This window comes from Cavia porcellus, unplaced genomic scaffold (assembly GCF_034190915.1).
Source record: "Cavia porcellus strain 051 isolate PalLab524CR breed Dunkin Hartley unplaced genomic scaffold, mCavPor4.1 scaffold_20, whole genome shotgun sequence".
In the NCBI taxonomy this organism is placed as follows: domain Eukaryota; kingdom Metazoa; phylum Chordata; class Mammalia; order Rodentia; family Caviidae; genus Cavia; species Cavia porcellus.
Window position 1 is genome coordinate 28,404,506 of NW_026947503.1, and position 25,228 is coordinate 28,429,733.

The window sequence follows — 25,228 nt, forward strand, 5'->3', positions numbered from 1 at the left end:
AATTGGAGTGATTGTTTTAGGAACTCTGCAGAATGTTAATTCGCTTGGCGTTTGATGCAGCAACAACCTCTACTGCATAAGTGAACTGAGGTGCAAAGTTTTCTTCAGCTGGAAAAGCAATGTACAGTCAGTACCTGAGGAGCTCAAACAGGGATGTGGGTTGGGATTCTGTCTCTGGCTGGGAAAGAACATGATGCTTGCAACTGAGTTCCTTGGCAGTCTTTGGGACCCTCGAAGACCTGAGTTCAGAACATCAAACCAGATTGCCCTGCTGCGTGAGGCAGACAGGTGAAAATAGGCTAGAGGACAAGTGCTCGGCCCAGAGGAACAGAGGCACAGAGATAGGGTGAGGTGAAAGGCAGGGTTCACGACAGCCACCTTGACACAATTAACACTCATGACACTCTAATTTTACCTCAGTCAGAATTTTATTTTGCTGCAGCTTTCAGAAGAGTTTTCTGCAAGGTAATTTAGAAATTATTTAGCTTTTAAGTAAATGGTACTTTAAAAGTATATATCACTCCTTTTGATTGAAAAGAGAGGTTAGCTATGTTTCCCTGGGTCTTGAGAATCAGGTTATTGGCACATCTAAAGCCTAGAGGGAACCAGTGAATCAGAACGGAAGGAGGAGGGTAAGGTACTCCAGAGAGAGGGTCAAGGGACACTGACAGTCTGCCCTTCCTCTGGAAGCAACCAGAACACTAGTTCTCAGGCCTCTGTGAAAGCTCGATGCTGTACATACAAATCATGGGCACACAAAAAGGATACATTTTTTTTTGCTAGCAAATGTAAGCTGTGACTTTTGGTTAGTACCCATGTCCAGGAAGAGGATTTGAATTAGACTTAAACTGTCCTATCTTCTTTTTTTTGTTTTAATAAATTATTATGCTCAGTTTGTCATTAGGAGAACATACATGAACAAGTTTTAAACGGTTGCCTTCAGAGTTGCTGGCAGTTAGATTAATTAATTGCTTAATTGGGCTTCTGATTGAATGTTTTTCTATGCATTGCATCTAAGATTTACCAAAATATATGAAATTTTAAGGCTTCATAAATCTAGTTTTTCCTCTTAAAACACTGGCTATTTTTCTCAGTTTTTGCCTTGTTTTCCTCTAAATATTTATTGTCTATAAATATTTCATCTCCTATAAATATTTCCTATCATCTAAGTAATTCTTACCTACTACAAGGAATTACTGAAAGATACTGTGAATGTTTTATTTAAAAATCATCTTATTACAGTAAAAGAACAATGGAGTATGTGATTCTGAGTGAGGAGGCCTAAGGGCAGTGTGTCTTTCTCTATAGTAAAAGTTTTAACGTAAACGCTGGCTATATTTTATGATCAACCTTCTTGACGAACAGTTTATGACAATTACTGTCAAATAAAAACACCACAGTGTGTCCTCATCCAGCTTAGTCACTGGATCTGGCACCACATGACTTTTGGCATTTTTCCAAATCAAAATAAACATAAAACATGAACCTTTCAACCCCATTCAGGCATACGGGCACCCAGGACAGTGGAGCTAAGACACGTAGGAAAGAGGACTTTCAGAACTGTTTCTGAAAGTGGTAAGTATGATGGGACAAATGTTCGGAGCAAGGAGAGGTATTCTGAGGGGAATTAATGGTTCTTTATCTCTTATAGTAATACATTTTTGAACCAAGGTCCCCTGTGAAGTTTAGGCTGGCCTTGGGCTCATTTTGAAGCCTAGGTTGGTCTCCAACTTGCGAAGATCCTCCTGCCTCGGCCTCCCAACTACTGGGATTGCAAGTGTGCGCCACCATGCCTGGTTCAGTAATACATTTAAAAAAATGAAACATCAATCATATTTTTATCACACTCATATCGTATTGATTACATTCACACTATAGTTTTCTATAAACTCAATAATTCACATATATAGGTCCAGGTTTGAACTCTAGACTCATACCTAATTAGTATCTCTCTGTCTCTCTCCATTTAAGTATCTAATAGGTATTTTATACATAAACTTGCTCTTCTCTGTTATCCCAGTCATATAAATTAATTTGTGCAGCAAGCAGTATTGGATATTTCTGATATGCTAGATAATAGCTTAAAATACATTGGTAAACAGCGAGGAGGTCAGGAGGAAGAAAATAAGCAGTAAATGTAAGAGTGAAGGCTGTTATCTAGTGTGTTGGAAGGTAATGAGTGTTTTGTAAAAATAAAAAAGATAGTGGCATCACAGGTAGAGTGAAGAGGCCTGCAGCATTAACAAGGTGGTTAGGGGGACGTTATAAAGAAGGTGGCGTTGGAGCAAAGACTTGACACTGGTGAAGGAATTGAGCATGTAGACAGCTGAAGGAGGACTATTCCAGCCAGAGCCAATAAGCAACACGAACAGGGGCAGGCAGGGGCCTGCTGGAGCGTGGAGTGGGGGGGTGGGGCGGGAAGGAAGAGGAAGAGGTGACGTCAGAGACGGAAAAGGACCAGGTTGCTGTAGATCATTGTAAGGACTTTGTCTTACAATGAGAAAGCAATGGAGAGCTTTAGAAAGTGATGTGGTCTTCCTCATGGTCTCAGGGATCAACTGAATTCTGACTCAAAGTAAGTTTTAAGAAGGCAAGACTGAGCGTAATAGCACTAGTTAGGAGGTAATTATTGTTATTAGGGTGGAAAATGATTATATATTACAAGACACAAGTGGAGGAATGCACACATTTTCAGAGCACAGCCTATGGTATTTTCAGATAGATTAAATATAAGATAAGAAATACGTGGGAAATTGAGCAGCAGGCAAGAAATGATGTCATTAGTGAGTAAACAGCTGGAATTACAAAGTTGCCATTTATTGAGTAGTGAGGATTGTTGGTGAAAATACTTAAGTAAAATGGGAGTTGTTTTCACAAGCTCAGTGCAATACAAATCCGGAAACAAAGTAGTTCTAGCTTCTCTCACAAGAATCCATTGTAAAGCGTGGGCACTGTGTACCCCTAGTACACCAAGGTATTGGTTTCTTTTTCTTTTTTGTCTTTTTGAGACAGGGTCTCCCTATGCAGTTCAGGCTGGCCTCGGGCTCACTTTGTAGCCCAGGCTGTCTAGAACTTGCAACAATCCTCCTGCCTCAGCATCTTGAGTGCTGGGATTACAGGACTGCACCACCAGGCCTGGCTGAATGTGTTGACTTAGATTTCATAGATTTCGAGTTTTTATTTTTTTTAATTTGCATAAGCAAAATCATTAGTGCGCATACTTTTGTAAGTGGCTTTTTTCTCTGACATGGTGCTTGTGAGCTTTATCCAGGCTATTGTATGCAGCAGAACTCAGTCCTTCTCTTTCCTGTACAGTATTTAACTGTATAATATAACATCCCGGGGCTAGATTCTTACTCTATTTGTAAGGTTATATAACAGCTCATTTTAAATGTAGCAAAATTTGTTAATTTTTTCACTGTATGATTCCTTTATTTTCTACATATTAGTGCCCTGCCAGCATTACAGCCATAAAGAACACAATTCCAAGTATTGTGCTTCTTAGTTTAGGGCAATCACAATCTACAGACTTACTTACTGGTGTTAGATAAGATCAACCTATGCAAAACTTAATGGATTTTTAAAAAATCACATCAATACAGAAATCGATGCTAATAAAAACTTCAGGATCTTATTGTAAATGTGCTTAAATTATAACATTTTTACAGCTGTAATTACCCGCACTATGATTATCAATTGTTATGGTTCAACTATATCATTTATAAAGTTTTTATACCTTTAAGAAAATATAAATGAAAATAACAAGTTTTTCCTAAAAGGTTTAGGTTTTTCCAACTTTTGGGTGTTTCTTTCCACCCCCACCCAAAATTTAATAATCTTAGTTTTTCCTATGTGTGATTTTGGTATCCTGTTAAGGAAATTTTGCCTATGTCAGAGTTTGAAGATGCTCTACACTTATACCTAGAAGTTGTGTAACTTTCTCCCTCAAATGTAGACCTATAACGCATCTGGAATTAACATGTATAGAGAGTGAGACAGAGAGCAACATTCATTTTGGTTTTATTCAGTCGTTAGTACTGTTATTGAAAAGAACACATTTTTCAATTGCAGTATAATCTTTTTCATGCTGCAGTTGAATATAGGGGATGTGTCTCTGGGCTTTGAATTCTATTCTGTGTTTGTTGTTGTATGTCTTTGAATAGACTTGCAAAGCTATTGTTTTGCTCTCTTAAAATGCTCTGGTTACACTGTCCATGGCTCAGCTGTGAGTGCCAGGTCTGGTCTTGGCACTGCCAAGGCCAGGTGATTGTACCGTGCCATCTTCTGCCCATCAGAGGTCCTTTTTCTTTTTCAGTCTTTCTTCTTGCTAAATGTAAACAATATTAGTCCATAGTGCACTGATCTAGGATACTTAGCTTTCTGCAATTACCATGACTTTGGTGATCAGGAGGCTGTAAGAGAATGCTACCTGCAGTTGAAGAGGGTTGATGTTAATTACCATTTTTTGTAAGATGAGTTGTCCCAAGCTGATGTACCAATGGCTGAACAGTATCAATTATGAATCTGGAAAGGACACATTCCTAACTCTAACACAGGTGACTGCCAGAAACAAAAAAGCCATCCATTCTTCTATGAGAACCTAAAGAAAAGGCCTGTGATGCTTTCAAGGATATAAAAACCTGTCTCCAGATTCATCTGGCCTTTTCTAGAGACCTGGGTGGCATTTTCCTTTTAGTCTGCTACTAAACTATTCTGGTTAAGGTTTAGAATTTACATAGGCATAGTGAGAAGTTATTGCTAAACCACCAGTTCCCCTTTGGGTTATGAACTGAAATGTAAACTAGCTAAAAGAAAAAACTGTGCTTTCTTAAGAAATAGTAGACAGAGGGGTACAGATTCTATTGGGAGCACAGGAATAAGACATTGATCCCCTAAGCTAGGCAAACTCGGTAGAATTATTGTTTCTGCAAAATAAGCTGCAGTATTTCTAAAGAAAACAAACTGAACATTATATAGTTTCCAAACTATTTCAAAGTCATACTAAGCTCAGACAATGCCTATTATTAGGATAAATACTTTCTGCTTTACTGTCAGTTGGAAGCTCAGGGTATGGGTAATTAATTGAACTGTCTGACTAAGTTAATTCCTAGGAGAAGTTACCATATTGTATAGGGGTAAATACGTATCTGTGATAGCAGAACCTACTTGGTAATTTTTGCTTTTTTTGAGTATGAGCCATCATCACACAAAATGTAACCAGTGTCATTCATAGGAGGATTTCAGTATGACATATGAGTAGTACCCTCAGGGAAGTAAAGCCACCATAGAGTCCTCTGGGGCAAAGGAAGGAACAGGGCTATTAGAGTGTGCCGTCTGCTCCAACTCCAGCCCCAAGTTCAGGGCTTTGACTCCGGTTGTTGGTTTTCTTAGTACCGAAATAGTAGTCATGGTGCCCTCCATCCTGAGTTCCCTTTCTCAAGCCTTGCTACACAATATCCCCCATTGGAGACAGAGCCAGAGATTCGGTCTCTGTCAGGGGTGACCACTGAGCAGTTAGTTACTAAGCCCTAGAAGATGGAGAAAAAGTTAGCACATCCATTCCAATGGCAGCCATTCTACAGCACAGCAAGTTATGTATAAAGTGACCTTGGACAAAGAGCTCATTCTAAAGGATGAAAAGTGTGTTTTTTTCTGATCTCAAGATCAGAACTGAGAAGAATAAAAATAACCCAGCATTGTATAGCCACAAGTAGTCATAATAGTGAGAGTCCATTTTATGGCAACTGAAGCTGAAGAGCTTATAATCACTGCCTAAACCAGCTAACTGGAATGCTGCTCTGCCGACACCTGCAGCTACTGGAGATTTGCAGAGCAGGGGCTAAGGAAGCCATGCGGTAGAGGGAAGATTCTGGAAGGCGTCGTGAGAGAAGCACAGCTAAGAAGGTAAGCAGTTGACGGTGTTCATGCTGTATGTAGCTCCAGAATGACAGTGCCCACACTCTCCGTACAATCAAAGTCTGCCTACACCAGGATTGTCTCTAGGATGCCCAGCCACTGTGAGCTTTCTTTATTCAGATCCCAGTGAGCTCTCCATGTCCTTTACTGACATTTAGCTGTTAGTACTAACCTCTACTTCACTTGAGCTAACTCAAGGACAGTTGTTTTCTTTTTAAAAAATTTTTGTTTTGGTAACAAGTGCTCACCATACCATCAACAAAGGAAATATTTCAAAAGCAGAGAGCAAAACCAAAAACAAACCACCATCAGTAAAACCCCAGGAACAGGAATTTAAGTATGGAGCCGTAATTCCTCCCCATACACGCTACAAGTACAAAAAAAGGACAGAATGGAAAATTCCCACAGCCCACTAGAGAATATTTTAGAACACAAAAGGAATCCACAAAGCTAGAGTGCTGTGAACAGCTTCAAAAAACAAAAAAAGTTTAGATCATGGAGTGTCAGACTCTATTAAGCTTCTTCAATTCCAGCAGAGTCAGTAAAGGAAACATAAGATGGTGCAGTTACTATCTAAATGATCTGTAGAGCTCAAGGTGGGATGAGGATATAGAAGAAGCATATAAATAAAAGGTGGCAAACCGAAGTAGTCTTGAAATGTAACCTTTATCCTCACCCAGCACCAGGACTGTTCTGACCTTCACCTACTTCCTGCAAATTTAGAAATATCTGGATGAAATACTGAAAATTGCCTCCTCAGCTCTCATGCCTCTTTATGCCTTCTCTACAAGTTTTCTTTTTTGGGAGAAAGAGCTCACAGTGCAGAGGGAAGCAACATCTATTATCCAGGTATAACTCATGAGCGAATGAAGCTCATCAACAAGGAAAACCAACAGAATTAGAACTTCCTAAGTCCAGAGGATGGTATTCAGCTGAGTGCTTGGAAAGAATATTTCTCAAAGGACTTGCTGGACCTGTTGCTGAGAGAGCAGCTAGAGTTTTAGGTAGTGAAGGCCATTGCTGGCTTTCAGCTGGCTGACGTGAAGTGACGCATACCCACAGTGTAGCAGCCGGCAGCCTTTCTGATCCATTAGGGCCATTGCTCAACCAGCAGTCACATATTTTGTGTGACACTGTCGGTTGTGTCATGGTTTCTGTATCTATTATGTGAAAAGATATTCTTATAAAAAGATATTCTTCTTTCGATAGCCTTGTATGTACAAGGAGAATTGCATTGTTACTAAACAATTGTTAAATGCATTACTTATGAATTCATAACAACAGAGTTTCAGTTCCTACATGTTATTTTTTTATTCCTTTCTTAGCAGAGATAGATAATTAAAAGATGTTTCCTGGGCCTTTTGTCCATTATTCAGAGTTTCTTCCCACGCTGCCTTACCTCCCCTTTGTGTCCTGTGGACGTGAGGCTGGACTGGGCATCTTAGTAGCTCCTTAATCTGCTTTGCCTATTACATACCTATGAAAATTTATAGGCAGTCACCTTTACCTCTGATTTTTGACAGTTTCTTTTGGAACACAGAGTTCTGGCTATCCTAACAGAATACCATAGATTCTTATTAAACTGGGTCAGCAATAAATGTTTATTACTTATAGTTCTGGAAGCTGAGAAGTTCAATGTTTAAAGTGTCCAAAAATGTGATATTTGGTGATTACCTTCTTCCTGGTTTATACATGGCTGCTTACTTGCTGGATCTGTATGTGACAGAAAGCCTCTCTCTCTCTCTCTCTCTCTCTCTCTCTCTCTCTCTCTCTCCTGTTTCTTCCTAGAGGGTCACTAAAACTCACTCATGAGGGCTCCATGACTTAATTATCTTTGAAAGATTCCCCTTATAATATCGTCACATTGGTAACTGAAATATGAACATACGGGTTTTGTGTGTGTGTGTGCGTGTGTGTGTGTGTGTGTGTGTGTGTGTGTGTGTGTATAAACAAACATTTATTCCATATATCTGCTGACAAATACAAAAGCTTTTCTTGCCAGAAGGCTGTCAAAAGGGGAACATGTCAGACCAGTCCGGACATCTCAGTGCAATCTTGTCTCAAAACAAGGGACTGGGGATGGAGAGGCAGAGCCCCTTCTGGTTCAGTTCCCATTACTGTACACAACCACACCACACCACACTATGCCACAGCACCCCAGAGCACAACGCAACACACACACAAACACAAGAAATTTTCCTTTAACTCATATTAGTTTTAGTTAACTTTGTCAAAAAGTGGTTGAAAGTAGAAAGTCATTTAACTTTGTGGATTTTTCACTGTTCCAACCATTTCATGTTCATATTTATCTGGGAGCAACCTAGACCAGCGCAGGAGCAGATTTCTCTCTCCCAGTACTCTGGCCAACAAGAGAGATGGAAGGGTCCCAGATAGCAGGGCAGCACTAAATGCTGAACAAGACCCAAGCTTAGAAGGAGGAAATGTGGTGTTTATAAAACTGACTTTCTAAGACAAGCCAAAGCAAACCAAAGTGAAGTAACAAATGATCCTGGGCAGCTGGATTTCTTCAGGGTTCAAGCTGGCAGTAAACATAACTATCTTTGGAATGTGATTGTTCTGTAAAAGTGCATGCATCTATTTAATAGAACCACAGGATAGGTTAACAAAAAATTAGATAAGAATCATCAGCTTTCACTTTTTTCTATTGGGTTGTAATCCATAAATTAATCTGTTGAGAAAAGAAATAAACTTTGCCTCAAATTGTGGTAGGAATTGTAGAATTCCCAGGAAGATCCTGAAAAATATTTGGAAATTGAGGGATTTAGGCTGTAGTTTCCAAATCTCAAATGCGTGAGAAATGGAAGAGATAGTATTTTTTAAAAATTAAAACTGTAAAAGTGTAGGGGTACATAGACATCAGCCTAAATTGGTTTCTAATGGACAATCTGAGCAACAAAATGACTGATGTAGGATTGAATTATAGCCCAGAGTATAGCATAAATATACCCAAAATCCATACTTATATAAATAAATGATTAAATAAATGGGAGAAAAAAATTAAATCTTCACAATATAATTCTATATAATCATATGTGACCTTTCTCGCCCCTAAGAGAGGGGTCTGATCCCTCCTCCACCTGGAGTGTGGGCCAAAGCCAGTGATTTTCATCCAAAGAAAGGTAAGGAAGAGTTAGTGCTTCGCAGTAGAGGAGATCCTGGAGATTTGATGTCGGGCCATGTGGGTCAACATCAAGCGGAGCGCTTGTCTGTATGGCCTTATACCCAGATGGGAAAAACATGGACAAAACCAAGCGAGGGATGTCCTCTGGACTGCTTTCCACAAGTCTTCAAAACTATCCAAGTCAGGAAAAGTCTAAGAAACCGTTACAGGCCACAGGAGACCAGGGAGGCTGGACACTAACGCTGGGCAGTACTATCCAGCATAGGATCCTGAAACAGACTCCAAAGCTAGTGAAATTTGTAGCGTCCGGCTCTTAGTTAATCGCAATGGACTGTTGCAAATTTTGTATTTTGACAAGCACAGTGGTTTTGTAGGGTGCAGACATGGGCTTTGCAACCTTTCCTCAGTCAAATTATTCAAAATTTAAAAAAGTTTATTAAGAACCACAAAAACGAAGCTAACGTTTATGCATTTAGGATTCAAACAGGAGCTTGCTGCAACTCAGCAGCAGCAAAGAGTCTCTGTTGAGAGGCCTGCAGGGCCACCTTTTGGTCCCGGAGCACTGGGCGTGCGCCAGCCAGGAGCGTGGCCCCTCCCCGGAGTCGCCCTGGCGCCGGACTCTGCCCTGACGCGCCCGTCCGTCCGTCCGGGTGGAGCCCAATCAGCCGGCCGCCAGGCGAGCTGCACCGCCCGGTACGGCCCTGGCCGCGGAGACCCAGCGGAGGAGCGGCCGACCCTGCAGGGTGCGCTCTCCCAGGTAGGCGAGCTCGAGACCCCTTCTGCGCGCGCCAGGCGGGCGTCCAGGTGCCCCGGAGCGGGTGTCCCAGAGAGCCTAGCTTACGGAGGACATTTCCCGGAGAGGGGTATTGGAGAAGCGGGGTGCCTCCCCCGGGGGCCCTGGGGTGGGCTCAGATTCCCTGGGGGGACGTTCCCTCTCCAAAGGAACCAGCCGTTTCTCAGCCTGCCTGTAGTTTAGGCTGCTGTTAACCAGCCCCTTTAGCTAAGGTCCGCGTGATTTCTTTGCTAATTTCGGAGGCCTTGGAGTAAAACCTCCTGAAAAACACTGTCACCTGTAACTCCGGAGCAGCCAATGCTAAGACCATAATTTTTAACCGCTAAGATGAGCGAAGGCGCGGTGTGACCCTTCTTTCATTCATTCCTGTGACTTCCCGAGCTGCAGGTGCAGCGAAAGCCCAGCCCACAGCTCCACAGGTCCCTCCTGTGTCTGCTAAGTGGGCATCAGGGGGTTGTAGAGCTGAGAGTTGCAGCGCCCTAGGAAGCTGTGCAGAGGAGCAGTATTACCTTCTAAGAGCAGAGAAGTGGGAGCATAACTTTTAGAAAGGATGGTGACATAACTGAATTTTCAGCCTCTCTTCAAAAGGAAAAGAAAAAAAAAATTCGAACACGAAACCACCCCTGCATAGAATTGAGATCGTGTCTGTTTGGTGTTATAGTTGTTTCATTTGAAGAATCAAAATTTCTCCTTCTTTTTTGGTGTATAAAGACTACACGAAAATGTAGAATATAAAAACAATTCTGCATTTGCCATCGGGTAAAGGTGATCTGTCCTTGTGGTTTTATCTAATGCCATTAAATATTCAGCTCTGTGGAAGACTGGTTTTCCAGAAACCTGAGCCTGAAGCAGCGTCCAGTGCCCAGCGTGCACAATGGGTGCTGTTGTTGAGCAGCGCCGGTGCTGTGTGGCCTCTTCCCTCCCTGCATTCTCAGCTCAGGAGTGAAGGCCACACCTCTGAGGAATCTGTGCCTACAGCAGGGAAGATCCCTGTGCAGCGCCTTAGCTATTTACCCAAATTATGAAAACAGATTGCACTTCCCTGGGACCTAAGCAAATGTCATAAGAAAGTTCTTACCTTTCCTGTTTACAAAATAAATTGATCTCCTAGGGACTTTTGGAATGAATATAGATAATATTTTGTAAATTACGAATAGGCTGTTATTTATTAGCTTGGTTATTTACAGTGTACTTACCAGTGAACTTCAATTGCAAGCCAAATTTTAACCAATGCTGAAAAACTAAGCTAAGATTGTACAGCTCTGGAAAACGAAGAGCATATTTTCTTGGGATGATGATTGAAAATGGAAAAAAAATTGAAAGATTTGAATGGAACCTAAAATAGCTAAATATTAACTTCATGTAGATTAAGGGAAAATTAAATGTATCGTTGTGGATGCCAATGATCCAGGGGAAAATGAACAAAAACCCAAATTAAGAAAGTTCTATACATTCATTTTTTTTCCTTTAAAGTAGAAAAATATACACCCAGAGGGTGAAAAAAGCAACTTTGTCCAATTTATCCTTATATCTTGTTCTAGTTTTTTAAAAAACTACTCTGTTGGAGGTGCCATTTATACATCATGAAATACACTTCAGTTTGTAATTCAGTGATTTTTAGTAAATTTATATAATTGTGCAACTATCAACAGTTCAATTTTAGATTATTTTATCATTCTTCCAAAATTCCTGGTGTGTGTTTGCAGTCACTCACCATTCCCAGCCCTACCCTAGGCAACTCCTGATCTATTCTCTGGTTCATTAAATTTGCCTTATGTGGACATTTCATGCAAATGGAATCTTTATGATCTTTAGTATCTGACTCATTTCCCCTTACATGCAGCTTTTGAGGTTCATGAAAGTTGTAACCTGTATTCATAGCTGTTTTCTTTTTATTGGTAACCAATATTCATTCCATTTGATGGCTATGCCATATTTTGTTCACTAGTTGGTGGACTTGGTGGACATTTCTGCAATTACATTTAAATAGTAAGATGTGGCAGTCTGACTTTCACAACAGCATAATTGGAAAATAGCTTATATGAGCCAACTTCTTATTTAATGTTTTGATTCTCTGATACTTTAAAAACTTAATGTTAACAGTTAAATATGCAGGTTCCTATAAAGTAGTAAGAGTTTCTATGTAGAACTTTCTAGAAAACCATGTAAGAACCTTGGAATGGCAAGCCTGTAATCCCAGCACTCAGAAGGCTGAGGCAGGAGGATCCCTGTGAGTTCACGGTCATGAATTCACTACGTATTCCTGGGATACATAGTGAATCCAAGGCCATGAGCTATAGAGAGACCCTGTCTGGAAAAGAAAGAGAGAGATGAGATGGAGAGAGGGAGAGAGAGAGAGAGAGAGAGAGAGAGAGAGAGAGAGAGAGAGGTACATTTGGGGCAAAAGGGATCAAACTTGACAACTTTTGTAGGAACTTGTCTTATTAGGCAGAAACCCGTAAAATCTGGCAGATTCGGTGAACCTAATGAGAAGATGATGTTTTCTGAATGCCTTTCAGTTACTATTCAAATTGCAGTTTCCTACTGTGGAAATAAAAATTACAGTAGCTTAATGTCTATTTTATTGGCAATTTAGAACACAAGAGATTTTTAAACACCTAAAATTTTAAAACACCATTGCCTAAGTCAAACCATATAGTTTTTCCAAGGCTGAATATGTATTCATTTGCAACTGTTTTTCTGCTTGAAATGTCAGAACAGCTTCCTAAACCTTCTCGGTGCGCATCCTGCTGTTTGGATGACCTGTGATTAAAATAAAGCAAACATTCTTGGTGGGTGGTGTCCTCTTTTCTTCCTTAGTAAAGGCTTTACAAATGATGCACTTGTCTAGTGTTAGAGCAAAAACTTCATTTCATGTATCTCCTGAGAGCTGAATTCCATATTCAGGAATCCATCTTCATCTTTCTTTCCTTCCTTTAATTCAAGAATTTGGGTGGAAATGTTCACCATGCTATGTGGCCTCACCAAGAAAAATAAGGCTTGATTAGCACTGAGAGAGAGAGACTTCTAATTATTTTTTGAGAGTTCACTTATATTGTCATGGTCAGTTACGTGGAAGTTGGTGTTATCCAGGATGAGTGCTGCTTCTCATCTTTATATTTTTTGGGATCACCTGGGTTTTGGAAGGATGGTGCTTCTGGATAACCTGGATGTCTTCATGGTACAGAAGGGTGAGCAGATATAGTGACAAAAAGAATGGTCTTGGCTGTTACATGCAATGAATAGATTTTGCAGTCATTGTCCTAACAGTCTATATGCTAGTGAACAAATACAGAGTAAAAATATATATATATTATGCATCTCAAAAGCTATTAGGAAAGGTGGTTAAGAGAAGGCTTGTGCATCCCATTTAAATCCTATATTTCCTGAAAATAAGACCTAGCTGAAAAATAATCAGCCTTGACAACTACAGATCAAAAATGACAAACCCCATTCAGCCTGTCCCTGCCTTACCTGCCATCACTATGCTCTTACTCAGGGGCCACTCAGTAAAGCAGGCTAGGCAAGGGGTGAGGGGGAAGGCACAGTAGGTATTTTGGGAGAAAGAGTGTCTTTTTGTAGTTATTCTTACATTTAATATATATTGTTATAATTTCTTATATAGTCTTACAATTCTTATATATTTGTTATATATTGTTGTATGTCTTTCTACATTTTGCCATAGTAAATAGTGCTTGTGATTAACTTTGTTAAAGTGTTTTAAAGACTTTCTTTGCTTTTGTCATCACAATGGAGGACAAGTTGCATCAACTCTTGTCATAGCATTGATGGTTCTATCTGTCTATTTTTATTCCACTTGCCAGTTTTTAACGGTTCTGAGCCAACTGCTTTTTCTGTCCATTGACACATTTTTGTGATCAATCATAAAAAGTGAAGTAAACAATTCCAGTTAATTGTAGTTTCTAGGTACTTTTTATAAAATCAATGAGAGTTTTTCGACTTTGAAATCTCAATTGTACTTTACATTTTATCTAGTACTAGGTTTATATTTTAAAAATAACAGTACTATATAGAAATTTACTTTTCAAGTTACAAGTTTTGATAAATTGTTAGAGTCATGGAATCACCTTCACAACATAGAATTTCTCCCCTCAATAGCTTTCCTGGTCTCTTTTGTATTCAATCTTTGCCCCACTCCCAGACAGTGATGATTCTGTGTACAAAAGCTACAGGTTTGGGCCAGAGATATAGCCCAGTGGCATAATTACCTGCCTGCCAAGCACAAGGTCATCAATTTGACTCCTGGTTAAAAAAAAAAAAAGAAGCAGAGGCTATAGATGTGATTTTGTAGAATGTCTTATAAATGGAAACTTAGGTTATGTAGTTCTTTGAATTTGGCTGTATTTAGCGCACATGATATACTTGAGATTAATCCATCGTGCTATGTGTGTAATTGGTTCCTTTCAGTGTTAGTCAGCTTTCTGACACTGTAACAAATAACATGAGGTAACTTAAGAAAGGTTTGTTTTTGATTTCAGCTTTGAGGTTGCAGCCTGTGATCACTTGGGCTTTGGAGCCTCTGGGGAGGCAGAGCATCATGGAGGAAGTGCATGGCTGGGCAAATTGCTCACCTCATGGGTGGAGGAAGAGGAAATGGCTGGGGTCCCACTGACCTCTTTAAAAGTTGACTCCAGTGATCTGAAGACTTCCTGTGAGGCTCACCTTTTTAAGTTTCTACCTCCTCCCAAGTGCCTCACCAATGACCAAGACTTAATATTAGAGAAATTTAAGGGACATTACTGGTTCAATTTATAGCAATTTCTTTTTATTGTTGAGTGGTGTTTACCTGTTGATGAATAGTTGAACTGTTTCCAGTGTTTGGCAATTATGAGCATTTACATTCAGGTTTTGTGGAGCATAAATTTTCTCTTCATTTAAGTAAAGAGGTGGGAGTGAGGTTTCTGGGATGTATAGTTTGTATTTAGCTGTATGGAAAACTGTCAAACTGTTGTCCAAAGTGCCTGAATGTTTTTCATTCCTAGCAGCAACAGACATGGCTTCTACCTCCTCCACATTCTCACTGATACTTGGTATTAACTCTACCCACCCCATGACTAATTTTTAAAATGAAGAAAATTGCATTGCTCATAAAATACTCCAAGATGAGTCTATAAAGCTATAGATATTTTATAAATTTCTAAACTATTTGTTCTTAAAATATTTTATGAAGTCACACAAGGAATGTTCTCAAAGGGCACTGTGTAAATATTATAAGTGATCATGCTATATGTCACTGGCATCTGCTTCTTTTCGTATTTTCTTCCTTAACAAATTATCACTGGATTTCTAGTTGATTTGTTGACTGAGGACTTCAATGCAGGAGAAATAAGTGGCTGAATGGGTTGGAAAGGAACCACTGCGTTTGAGTATTGCCTTTTCCAAATGATGTCCTAGTAGCAAATGTCCAAAGTTATAAATATAAATACAGTTTTTAATATTAATTTAATGTATATTATGTGCCAGGTACACCATGACGTACCTTTAATACATTGTCTCATTAATCCTCCCATAACTCCGTGGGAAAGTATATATTTTCAGCTGAGTTTTTCAGTCGGAGAAGCTGAGAGTTGCAACAGTTTTCCAAGGCCATCCTTCTGGAAAGGTAATAGAACAGATTCTTCAAAGCAGCACCTATGTATCCAAATCCTACCTCTGTTCATAGAATAAATCTGTTGGGACAACCTCTGCTCAGGCTTCTGAAAGACACATGTATCTCATATCTGCAATGCCTTGACTATTACTGGACTCTTAGTGTAGAACTCTGACCCTGGATTCCCAATAGTGATGAAAAAAATATGTGCAGCAGTCATCTCAGAAACAGTAATCAAGGAGATGAATGGTGGGGAAGGGCAAGAAAGGAGCTTTAATTAGCATGACTGTGAAGAGAAGGAAAGGTCAAGAGGTTCATGATCTGGCCCGAGGAGCTGACAGAAACCTCAGGGTTTTATAGAAATGGAGAACAAAGACAGGAGATGAAAGATTGCATAGTTGGCAGTGAAGCTAATCTTGGTCAAGCCTTGGTTCAGTAGATCTGTATCTCACTGGGCTTCTGAGGTCCTGGGAGAGTCATCATTGTTTGAGTGCAATTTGGTTCCTGTTTTAAGATGACAGCTTCTGTGTGGGGGGACAGTTTCAGCTGTATCATGGGGTAATGGCTCCTGCTTGGGAGTTGGTGGGGTGGCCTCATTATAGGACTTGTGTGGGGCCTGGCCTTTTGTGGAATCTTAGGTCACTCTAGATATAGGACAATGACTGTGGACTTCTAGGGATTGATCCAAGAATCTGGAACTCAATGTTGTGACAGCTGGCAATTGAGTGTCCCTGAAAGCCCTGATAATTTCTTACTCTGATCTTGGTGTGCACAGTCTTGAAACGTGATGAGATAGGCCAGGTAAGTTTAGGACTAATACATCTTGTCCTACTGGTTGTGGACAGACACTCCATAAGTGATTAATGTATGCACAAAGCTGTGCAATGATCTGACCCAAAGTTTTTAGATAATAAAGGAGACAGGTACAAAAATAAAATGAAGGCAGAGATGGCAAGCCGTTTCCTGCCTTCACTTACCTATCAGACACCAGCAGGCCTAGCCTCTAAGTCCTTGTTGCAGTGACTTACTTTGGAAACTATTTTGCTTAAAAGTCAAGTGAAGATTAGAAATTCACTTATAATTCAGGAGGAGGTATAATGGTTAACTAGAATGAGCCAGCAGACTCACAGGGAAGAGGCAGAATCATGGCCTAGGATCCCATAATCATCATTAACTAGTTGTCTTTGCTTAATCTTGCTGAGCTGGTTTCCTCACCTCTAAAATGGAAGTAATAAAACACCTCTCAGGGGATATATGAGGATCAATATAAGTAACATACTCTATGTGGAATATTGTGGGCATTCAACAGATTTTGTTTATTCTTTCCTAAATGGAAATAGAATCATGATTTGTACCTCTTTGCAGTTTACTTGTTCAACTGAACACTGGTTAAAACCTTCAGCTGTTTTTAGAGTTTTTAAAATTGCCTTCATAGACTGTTTCATTACAGTGACATCTAGATTTGGAGTCAATCCATCTGGTTTTAAGTGGTAAGATTAATGTACAACCTTGAAAATTTATACCATTTCTCTGAGACTTAGTTGCATTGTACATTAAACAGAAGATAAAAACTGTGATGATTAATTTTAAAAATATTTGGAAAATAATTTGTTGCTAATTGGCACAGTAATTTATCAATAATGTATATTTGTACATTGTGTTTGTATCATCATTTCAATTCCCTCCAAATAAATAACTCTTACTTCATATCTAAGAATTTTCTACAGGGCTATGATATAAATTTATATGTGTATACAGATGAGGAGCATATGGTTCAATAAGATTAATTCTACTTAATATCTTAGATGATTACTTGAAAACAGAACTTGGGTTCAGTGTTAGCATGTGTGTTTTTAGGGTGCTGTGCATTGATCTGAGGAAGCAGCAGTCACCTGAGATTTATCTAGCTGACACTGGATGTCACCATTGTGCTGTGCAGTGTAGCTGCAGAACAGGTGTGTGGCTTAATATCAGAACAAAGTCATTCTCTCCAAGGGCTTGGCGATGTTAGCTTTCCTGCTGCATAACCTCCTTATCCAGTGGTACCTTTGTGATAACTAACATTTACAGTTTGTGATACATAATCTCTATCGAGTAATGATAAAGCACAAAGAAACTGTCTTACCATCATACGGGGTTCCTGGTTAGAAACTAGAATAATGGAAGAATGGGAGATAAATAATTTACTAAAAGGATGTGGAGTAGCTCCCAGCATTGATATGAAAGTTGTAAAACTAAGGTTAGAAAGTAGAAGTATTTTGTGTGCTAATTTAGCAAGATCAGGCCTCAGAAAGGGCAGTTGAGATCCTCCTGTCACTGTTCCTGCCCACCAGAGACCATCATCGACACTCCTGGCACTGGACACAAAAGCTCATCTGTCAGACTCCTTTCTTTCCTTGAATGATACCTGGATTTTTAGAGCCTCGGGCTTCATCAAGGCCGGAGAACTGTCCCAGTGTCACATTTCCAGGGGTGGCACTCAGCTGGCTAAATCTGAATTCCTAGCTGTCTGTGCTCCAGCTCCAGGGATTGAAGGCATGAGGTATCCTTCTGCAAGACTCATGCAGCAGTGATTCTGTATCTGGGAAAGAGATTCAGGGACTGGAAAGCCAACTGTGCCAAACATCTTCCATGGTACTCCTCACTCAGCACAGGAGGAAGTTGAGGCTGCTTGTCTGGCCTAGCCACGTAGCATCTGATAGCTTCACAGACTTTGGTGAACCCTGCCTGTTCTTCAGCCCTGGGGAGTCACACAACTAGGGCTAGACCTGCTTTATTGCAGCTAAGAAGGTTTTATAGGCAAACTGCAAGTCTCAACATGTTTCAGTCAATTTTTAAATAAAATCAAAGATGAACCCTGCAACATTAAAAGAAAAAGAAAAGACAATAGCAGGATGTATTGTTTACTATGCTGCTTTTGTGGCACTAATCTGAGCGATGCCCAGCCTCTGTTCTGTCTTTACTCCTTGCTGATGCCCTGTACTTTTAACTGCCATACGTCCTGTATCTGCTTTCATTCCATTCTTTCTCTTCCCCTCTCACCTTCTTGGATTGGCTCCCATCTTCAAGGAGCAGCTACCTTTATGCCATTCACGGCATTGCTACAAGTTCTCATACTTAAGTGTTTCCTTCATGTCAGTCTTCTCTGACTTGCCAGTCCCATGGAAGTGGGATCTCTGGCTCACTCCTGTAACCACGACACTTAACACAGCAGCAGTTAGTAAACACTTACTATAGGGAAGGATGAATCGAGGGTTAGGTAAAGAAAGGAAATGCCTTTGTTATAGTTTCTAGATTATGAACAGTGCCTGTGTTTAGGCTTCTGGGGCTGCCGTAAGCAAGTGCTTCAAGCCAAGTGGCTTAAACATAGAAAATTATCACCTTACAGTTCTGGGGCCTGGAGGTCTGAGATCAAGGTGTCCATAGGGCTGGTTCCCTCCAAAAGATATGAGGGCAAGTCAGTTCTGTGCTTGTCCTTGGCTTCTAATGGTTTGCTGGCAATGTTTGGTATTCCTTGAAACATTGCCCTGAGCTCACCTTCTGTTCACATAGCATTGTCCTTTAGTGTTCACCCTGCCTCCACACTGGAGTAAAGATTCTACTGAATGACCTTATCTTTCCTTACTAATTGCATCTACCATGCCTCTATTTCCAAGTGAGTTCATATTCTGAGGTACTAGCGTTTATGACTTTAACCTTTGAAGTTGGAAGGCGAACATAACTCATGTTATTGTATAATTCTTCAGCTACACACATGTCATAAAGCAGTGTAGTTGGTTTAGTTGCATTGTTCTGGATATCCAATGGTGTCCAGCACTATCACACAGTTTACAATTCCCAGTAATATGTGTGCATTGTTTTGTAGACTGCAAACTATTCATTAGATATTAGCCTCATCATTGGGAATGCTAACAAATTATTGATGAATTAATAATAAAAAATCAGTACCCTGGGTGTACTAGTCTTTAAATCCCCCAGAGCATATTTTTCTTTTATGGCCCAGCTCAGTCTGCAGACTATTTAAAATATTACCTGGTTTTTTCCTACAGGGAAGAAAACCACTCAGTCTGCTTGTCAGCCTTAATTACGGATAATGGTCTCATATTTTATTTACTTATTTGACAAACATGTGCAAAATCATTTATTATGTATTTGATGTGCTAAGTTCTTGACAAATATTAACTCACAAACAACCCCATGTTGACTATTATTGTTAATAATTCATATTTGCTAAATTTTAGTTAATGAAACTGAAGCTCAGAAAGGTTAAGGGACTTCTATCAAGTCAAGGCTGTGAAACTAGGTGGGCTGACTTTGTTTTAGCTGTTGAATGCTCTTTCTTCCGGGAAGTCTTTTTTTTTTTTTTTTTGTCTTTTTCCTTTTTATCAGTACCGGGGATCGAACTAACGACTGCCTGCTTTCTAGGCAGGCGCTTATGCCGCTGAGCTAAATCCCCAGCCCTCTTCCGGGAAGTCTTAAGGAAAACTTTAGGGTGTAACAGGACAAAGCAGAACAACTTTGCTGGAGTGAAGGGCACAGAGCCTGTCTGGCACCTCCTTCCTTCCTGGGATCCCTGTTTGTAAAGCTCCCACCTAGGAAATAACTCCTTTTGGCATGAGCCCATGTGTAAGCTGCCTTCAATCTATTCTAGCGTAAAACAAATAAAGTCTTTCCTGGCTTTAATTAACTGATTGTGTTTTATTTTGAAAATTTTATCTGCCTAATCTACTTCTGGCTGAAATAAAATGCTAACATGGATTTCCCCAGGATGGTAATGCCATATGGCAACTTGGGCTTTGCTGGCTTATATTCCTTTTGGGTTTCTTTATACAAATCAAGGACTATGGGCACAAAAATTTTTTGAACCATGGAGAGAAATGCAATTTGTTTTCTTATGGGTAGAATTGGATGTAAAAGTTTTCGTCTAGGTAGACATGACCTACTTACTACCTCTTACAGGTTGCTTTTCTTCTATGGTTGCTAAATGTAAATCAAAAAGTGTAATAATATTGATATTTACTACCTATTGAGCATCTTCTATAGCAGGGAATTAAGAAAAAGAACTGATTTTCAGAACTGTAGGCATTATCACTGATGTTTTACAGACATGTAACTTAAAGCTAACATTTTATGTAACTTCTTTAACCAGTAAATGGAAATGGAAGGATTTTTAAGAAAAAAAATTGAGAGCTTTTTTCTTTGGGATTAAGGATCAGAATGCTTGCTATTAAGAAAAGGCACAAAAAAGTTTATCTGAGGATACTGTATATGGCTTAAGGCTTAACATAACTATCAAATTATGAAAGTCTGAGAATACAGTAGGAACTTTTCTAAGGAGTAACTGCTGTGATAAAATGCTTCTTCAAATTTGTTAAGGTAAAAATGTGTAATACATGAAAAAGAAAAATCAAAGTAAATCAGTTAAATGAGATTGTAGATCAAGGAAGACTGAACTGAAAGAAAATCCATCCCAGGCTACATTGGTTGCATTCTTCACTTCTATTTTTTCACTGTCTTTTGTTCCTACTTCCTGCCTCTCCCTAGCCCAGATGTCAGCCAACTTCTCCTGGAAAGGATCCAACATTGCCATGTACGTTCTCTATTGTAGCTGCCCAGCTCTGCTGCTCGCAGGTCAATCAGCAAGGACTAAATGCACATAAATGCTGCAGGTTGTGTTAAAGAGTCATTTAGTGATACTAAATTGGAATTTAATATGATTTTAATTCATCATTGTTATGTTCTTTTGAATTTTTTGAACCATTCAAAAATGTAAGAACCGGGGCTGGGGATTTAGCTCAGCGGCATAAGCGCCTGCCTTGCAAACAGGCAGTCGTGAGTTCGATCCCAAGTACTGATAAAAAAAAAAAAAAAAAAAAAAAAATCCCACCAAAAATCTAAGAACCACTCCTAGCTCAAAGGTTATATAAGAGATGTGGTTTGCTTAACCCTACCCTTGGCCTGATCATTCTTCCCCTGGTTTCCCAGCACGTTGCTTGTCATCTGTCAGGTGTTTACTTTGCTCTGAGCATTTCAATGTTGTTTTGGACTGGGATCTTAATCCTTGAAAGAAACTTAAGAGGCGGGAGTGAGAGAAGTCCTGGTGCTCACATTCTGTGCAAGCCAACTTGCCAGATCACTTCAGCAGAAATAAACAGGAGCCATAACTACTGTCTAAGAGGATTTATAATAAAGCGAAGAATTCTTGGCATGCTCTGTCAATTTCATTGAAGATTAAGGGATAAATGCAGGACTTTGTGGTATCCCCAAAGGCTGTCTTATTTCAAAGATGCAGGCTGATGTGAAAATTCTTGTGTTGGTTTTTTTTTAACAGAATTGATCATTGTTAAATTTTAAATACCTTGTTGTTTCTTTCTAGGGCAGTCAACCTTCTTAGGATGGAAATACCCTGAATTTGGTGTCAAATAGACCAAAGTTTGAGTTTTACCACTATTTGTTTTCCTGTGATCATAGGTAAGTTAACATCACTATGGGATTCTTGGTTTCCTTATCAGTAAAATAGGTTTAAAAGTCTATTTCTCTCGGCTTCTTATTGTACTTGATTTTTTCGTTCTGTATTATTTATTATAGATATTTTAAACAAAACTGAAATAGAAATCATATCCATACCCAACTTGAACAATTACCTATGGTTTGCTTTCTTTATCTTTCTCTAAATCCCATTTTTCTTCCCTATTATTTTAAAGCAGCTTCAAATGTAATATATTTCACCTGTAATTTTTCAGTATGTATTACTAATAGTTAAGACCCTCTAAAAGAATGTTGTAATTACATTGTCATGTCTACCAAAATTACAATGATTCACAAGCTTTAGCTATTTTTCAGTCTCAAAAAACATCTTCACATAATTGGTTTGTTTAAGGCAGGATCCAAATAATATCCACGTGCTGCATTTGCTCATATGATTCTCAATTCTTAAGTTATGACAACTTTTAGCTTTGGTTGATGATCTTTGTTGTAAACCATAGGGTTTTTAAATTTTTATTTTGTCAATCCTTTTGAATTTATTACCAGGAATGCTATCGAAAACTTTCCAATGTCAGTTATTTGGCTACCATGAAATACAGTTCAGTTATGCTCTCTCCATTGAGTTTTTGCCTTACCAATTTCCAGAGGTGGCAAATGAGAATTTTTAATGGTGTTTTTTTTTTTTTCACCTGTCATCACAAAATCGGGGTTTTAGGACCTTTGATGTGTTTTAGTGCATCACAGCCATTCCTCTTCAGTCAACATTTTTGCTTACTGGTATGAGTTGTAGCTTAAACTTAACACTTTTTTTTGCCTTTGGCTTTAATCTTTTTAGGAAAATACAAGCCCTAGTTTCTTTTTAGGAAGATATAATCATAACCTGGCCACCAAGAATGTGAATTGCTACCATTTAGATGCTTTTCAAAAGACAGAAGCAAAATATGTGCTTTTTGTGGAAAATAAATCATTTTTGTATTAATAATTATAGGACAAATTATAAGAATTTTATGTAACATTTTTGGTTCTGTGTTTTATTATTTTTAGTTCTGCTAAAAATTTAAGAGTTTTAAGAACTTTATTTACTGATTTTGTTCTACTGTATGTACCTGCACATGTGAAACACACACACACACACACACACACACACACACACACACACCAGTAATTTCAAATTGGCAGTACCAATGTTTCCATTAATAGTATTATTGACAATATAGATTAAAATTGTCTTGCCATTCTTTTTGCTCATAGAATACTTTGCACATAGAGTTAGCTACTGGCCTTTATACTTTAAAGTCCTTGAAATAATTCATGTATTATGCCACCAGGTTTATACACACATTTGTTTCATTTTGGTTTATTTTGCTATAACTTCTTTTTAAAATGTTTTACAATTGTGTAAAATATGTATAGGGTTCTGTGTCAAACTATAAGACATATATTTTCTTCTCCCACTCATATTTCTTTTCTTCACAGAGAAAATGATACCATCTAGAAAAAACTTCATAAGAGTAGTTTATTTTATTTTTCTAACCTGAACCGTAAATCAATCCTAGTTTTGTGTGCATTTAATTGCAGATAGTTCTTTAGTACATAGCCTTTGCACAAACTTCCTTAATGTATGGCCTTATATCACCATTCTGGGCTACTAATAAAGATACACAAACAACAGATATTTATTTTAACCTAAAAATTGAACCCAGGGCCTTGTATATGCTAGGCAAACATTCTACCACGGGGCTCATTCCTGCCCCACAACCAAATTTTATGATAATTGTGTTGTTAGCTCCACAGACATTTCTTAAGCACTTACAACACAGAAAAAATATAAAGTTAATAAAACCTGGCCTGTGTGCTTGAATTTTTATAATGTAAGATGATGCTGAATAAAAGAGAAAAATTTTGTGTTTTTCTCCCTTGGATTATTACTAGTTTAAATTTACTTTTATTTTTACTTTAAGGGAAAAAACCCAATAAAAATAATGGTACAAAATTTTAAAATAAGATCATAGGAGAGTAGCAATGGCTACATTATGTATTGTTATCTTTAAATCAGTTACTCAGACTGCAAGATATCAGCATTTTTTTGTCCAAACAATATTAGCACAGACCTTTCCTTTCAATGAACTGAAAGAAGCCAGTAGTATAACTATCAGATGTGTGTCTATGTATATATATATATATATTTAACTTTTCTCTTCCTTCTTTTCTCCTTGCCCCCATCCCAGTTTCTCTTTCCTTTTGAGCAGTTTGCTTCCACTTCACAATATCTATCATACATTCTGATTCCTATTTACTTTTTAAGCTTCTTACACTAGGGAGACAATATGATGTTTACGCATAGAAGTCTGATTTATTTCATTTATCAGTATGATTTCAAGTTGCAGCCATTTCCCTCTAAAATTCTCAAGTTTATCTTTCTTTATAGCCAAGTAGTACTCCATTGAATAAAAATACATCAGTTTTATATATTCCTCAGTTAATGGGCATTTGAGCTGTTTCCAACATTTAGCTATTACAAATTGTGCTGTTATCAATATGGGTGCACATATGTCACTGTGGTATGATGTTTTTAATTCTTCTGGGAAAATACTCAGAAGTAGACTAGCTGGGTCAAATGGATCTCTTAGATTATTTAATGTTTAATCTTTTAATCATGATTGTTTCAATGATATTGTTTCATGGAAAATGGATTTCTGTATTTATGAGTATGTACAGATGCCAATGATAATTTTGATTATTCTTAAGTTTATGAACCCTGCAATTATGTAATAAAAAATGTTGGTTTTGCTTAGCAGATTTATTTCTTCTATAGCCAGAATTCACAATGACAACAGTAACAGTGACCACAGAAGTTCCCCCAACGGGTAAGAGGGAAGATAATTCTGCCTTGTATGAGTCTACAGCGGCTCACATTATTGAAGAAACTGAATACGTAAGAAAGGTATTGTGGATGCCAGGAGTTGTTTACATTGTATGTATTTTCAGGATAAATTGTAATACGGATTGGTGGGCTTTGTTTTCCACTCACTGAAACATACAAAAAGTAAAAAAAAAAAAAAAAAAAAAAAAAATCTAGTTTAGCAAAGGACAGTCAAGATAGCTGAAATTAGAAATTTCTCTTGATGTGAACTGGATCCCACACTTAGAGTAAAATGATTTTCTTCACTCAGTAAAATTGAACAATGAGCCAGAAGGGTTCCAAACACCTATCAGCACTTAATTTGCCCCACACTACTCACTGCTGGATTTCCTACTGTTTTATGACCTTTCACAGTGG

The 25,228-nt window shown here is 38.6% G+C and overlaps 1 protein-coding gene across 6 annotated transcripts in view; it reads left to right on the forward strand.

The window, feature by feature from the left end:
* The first annotated feature begins 9,678 nt into the window (after positions 1–9,678).
* Ccdc68 (coiled-coil domain containing 68) overlaps positions 9,679–25,228 on the forward strand; it is a 75,273-nt gene continuing 59,723 nt past the window's right edge. Inside the window, exons 1-3 of one of the 6 annotated variants that reach the window (XM_013157235.3) lie at positions 9,679–9,815; positions 21,839–21,933; positions 24,747–24,892. In XM_013157235.3, the coding sequence (XP_013012689.1) occupies positions 24,776–24,892 (117 nt within the window). In that variant the 5' untranslated portion in view covers positions 9,679–9,815; positions 21,839–21,933; positions 24,747–24,775. Of the gene's footprint in view, positions 9,816–21,838; positions 21,934–24,743; positions 24,893–25,228 lie in introns of those variants that run through there. The other 5 variants (XM_013157236.3, XM_063231597.1, XM_013157237.3 and 2 more) reach the window with 5 other exon arrangements.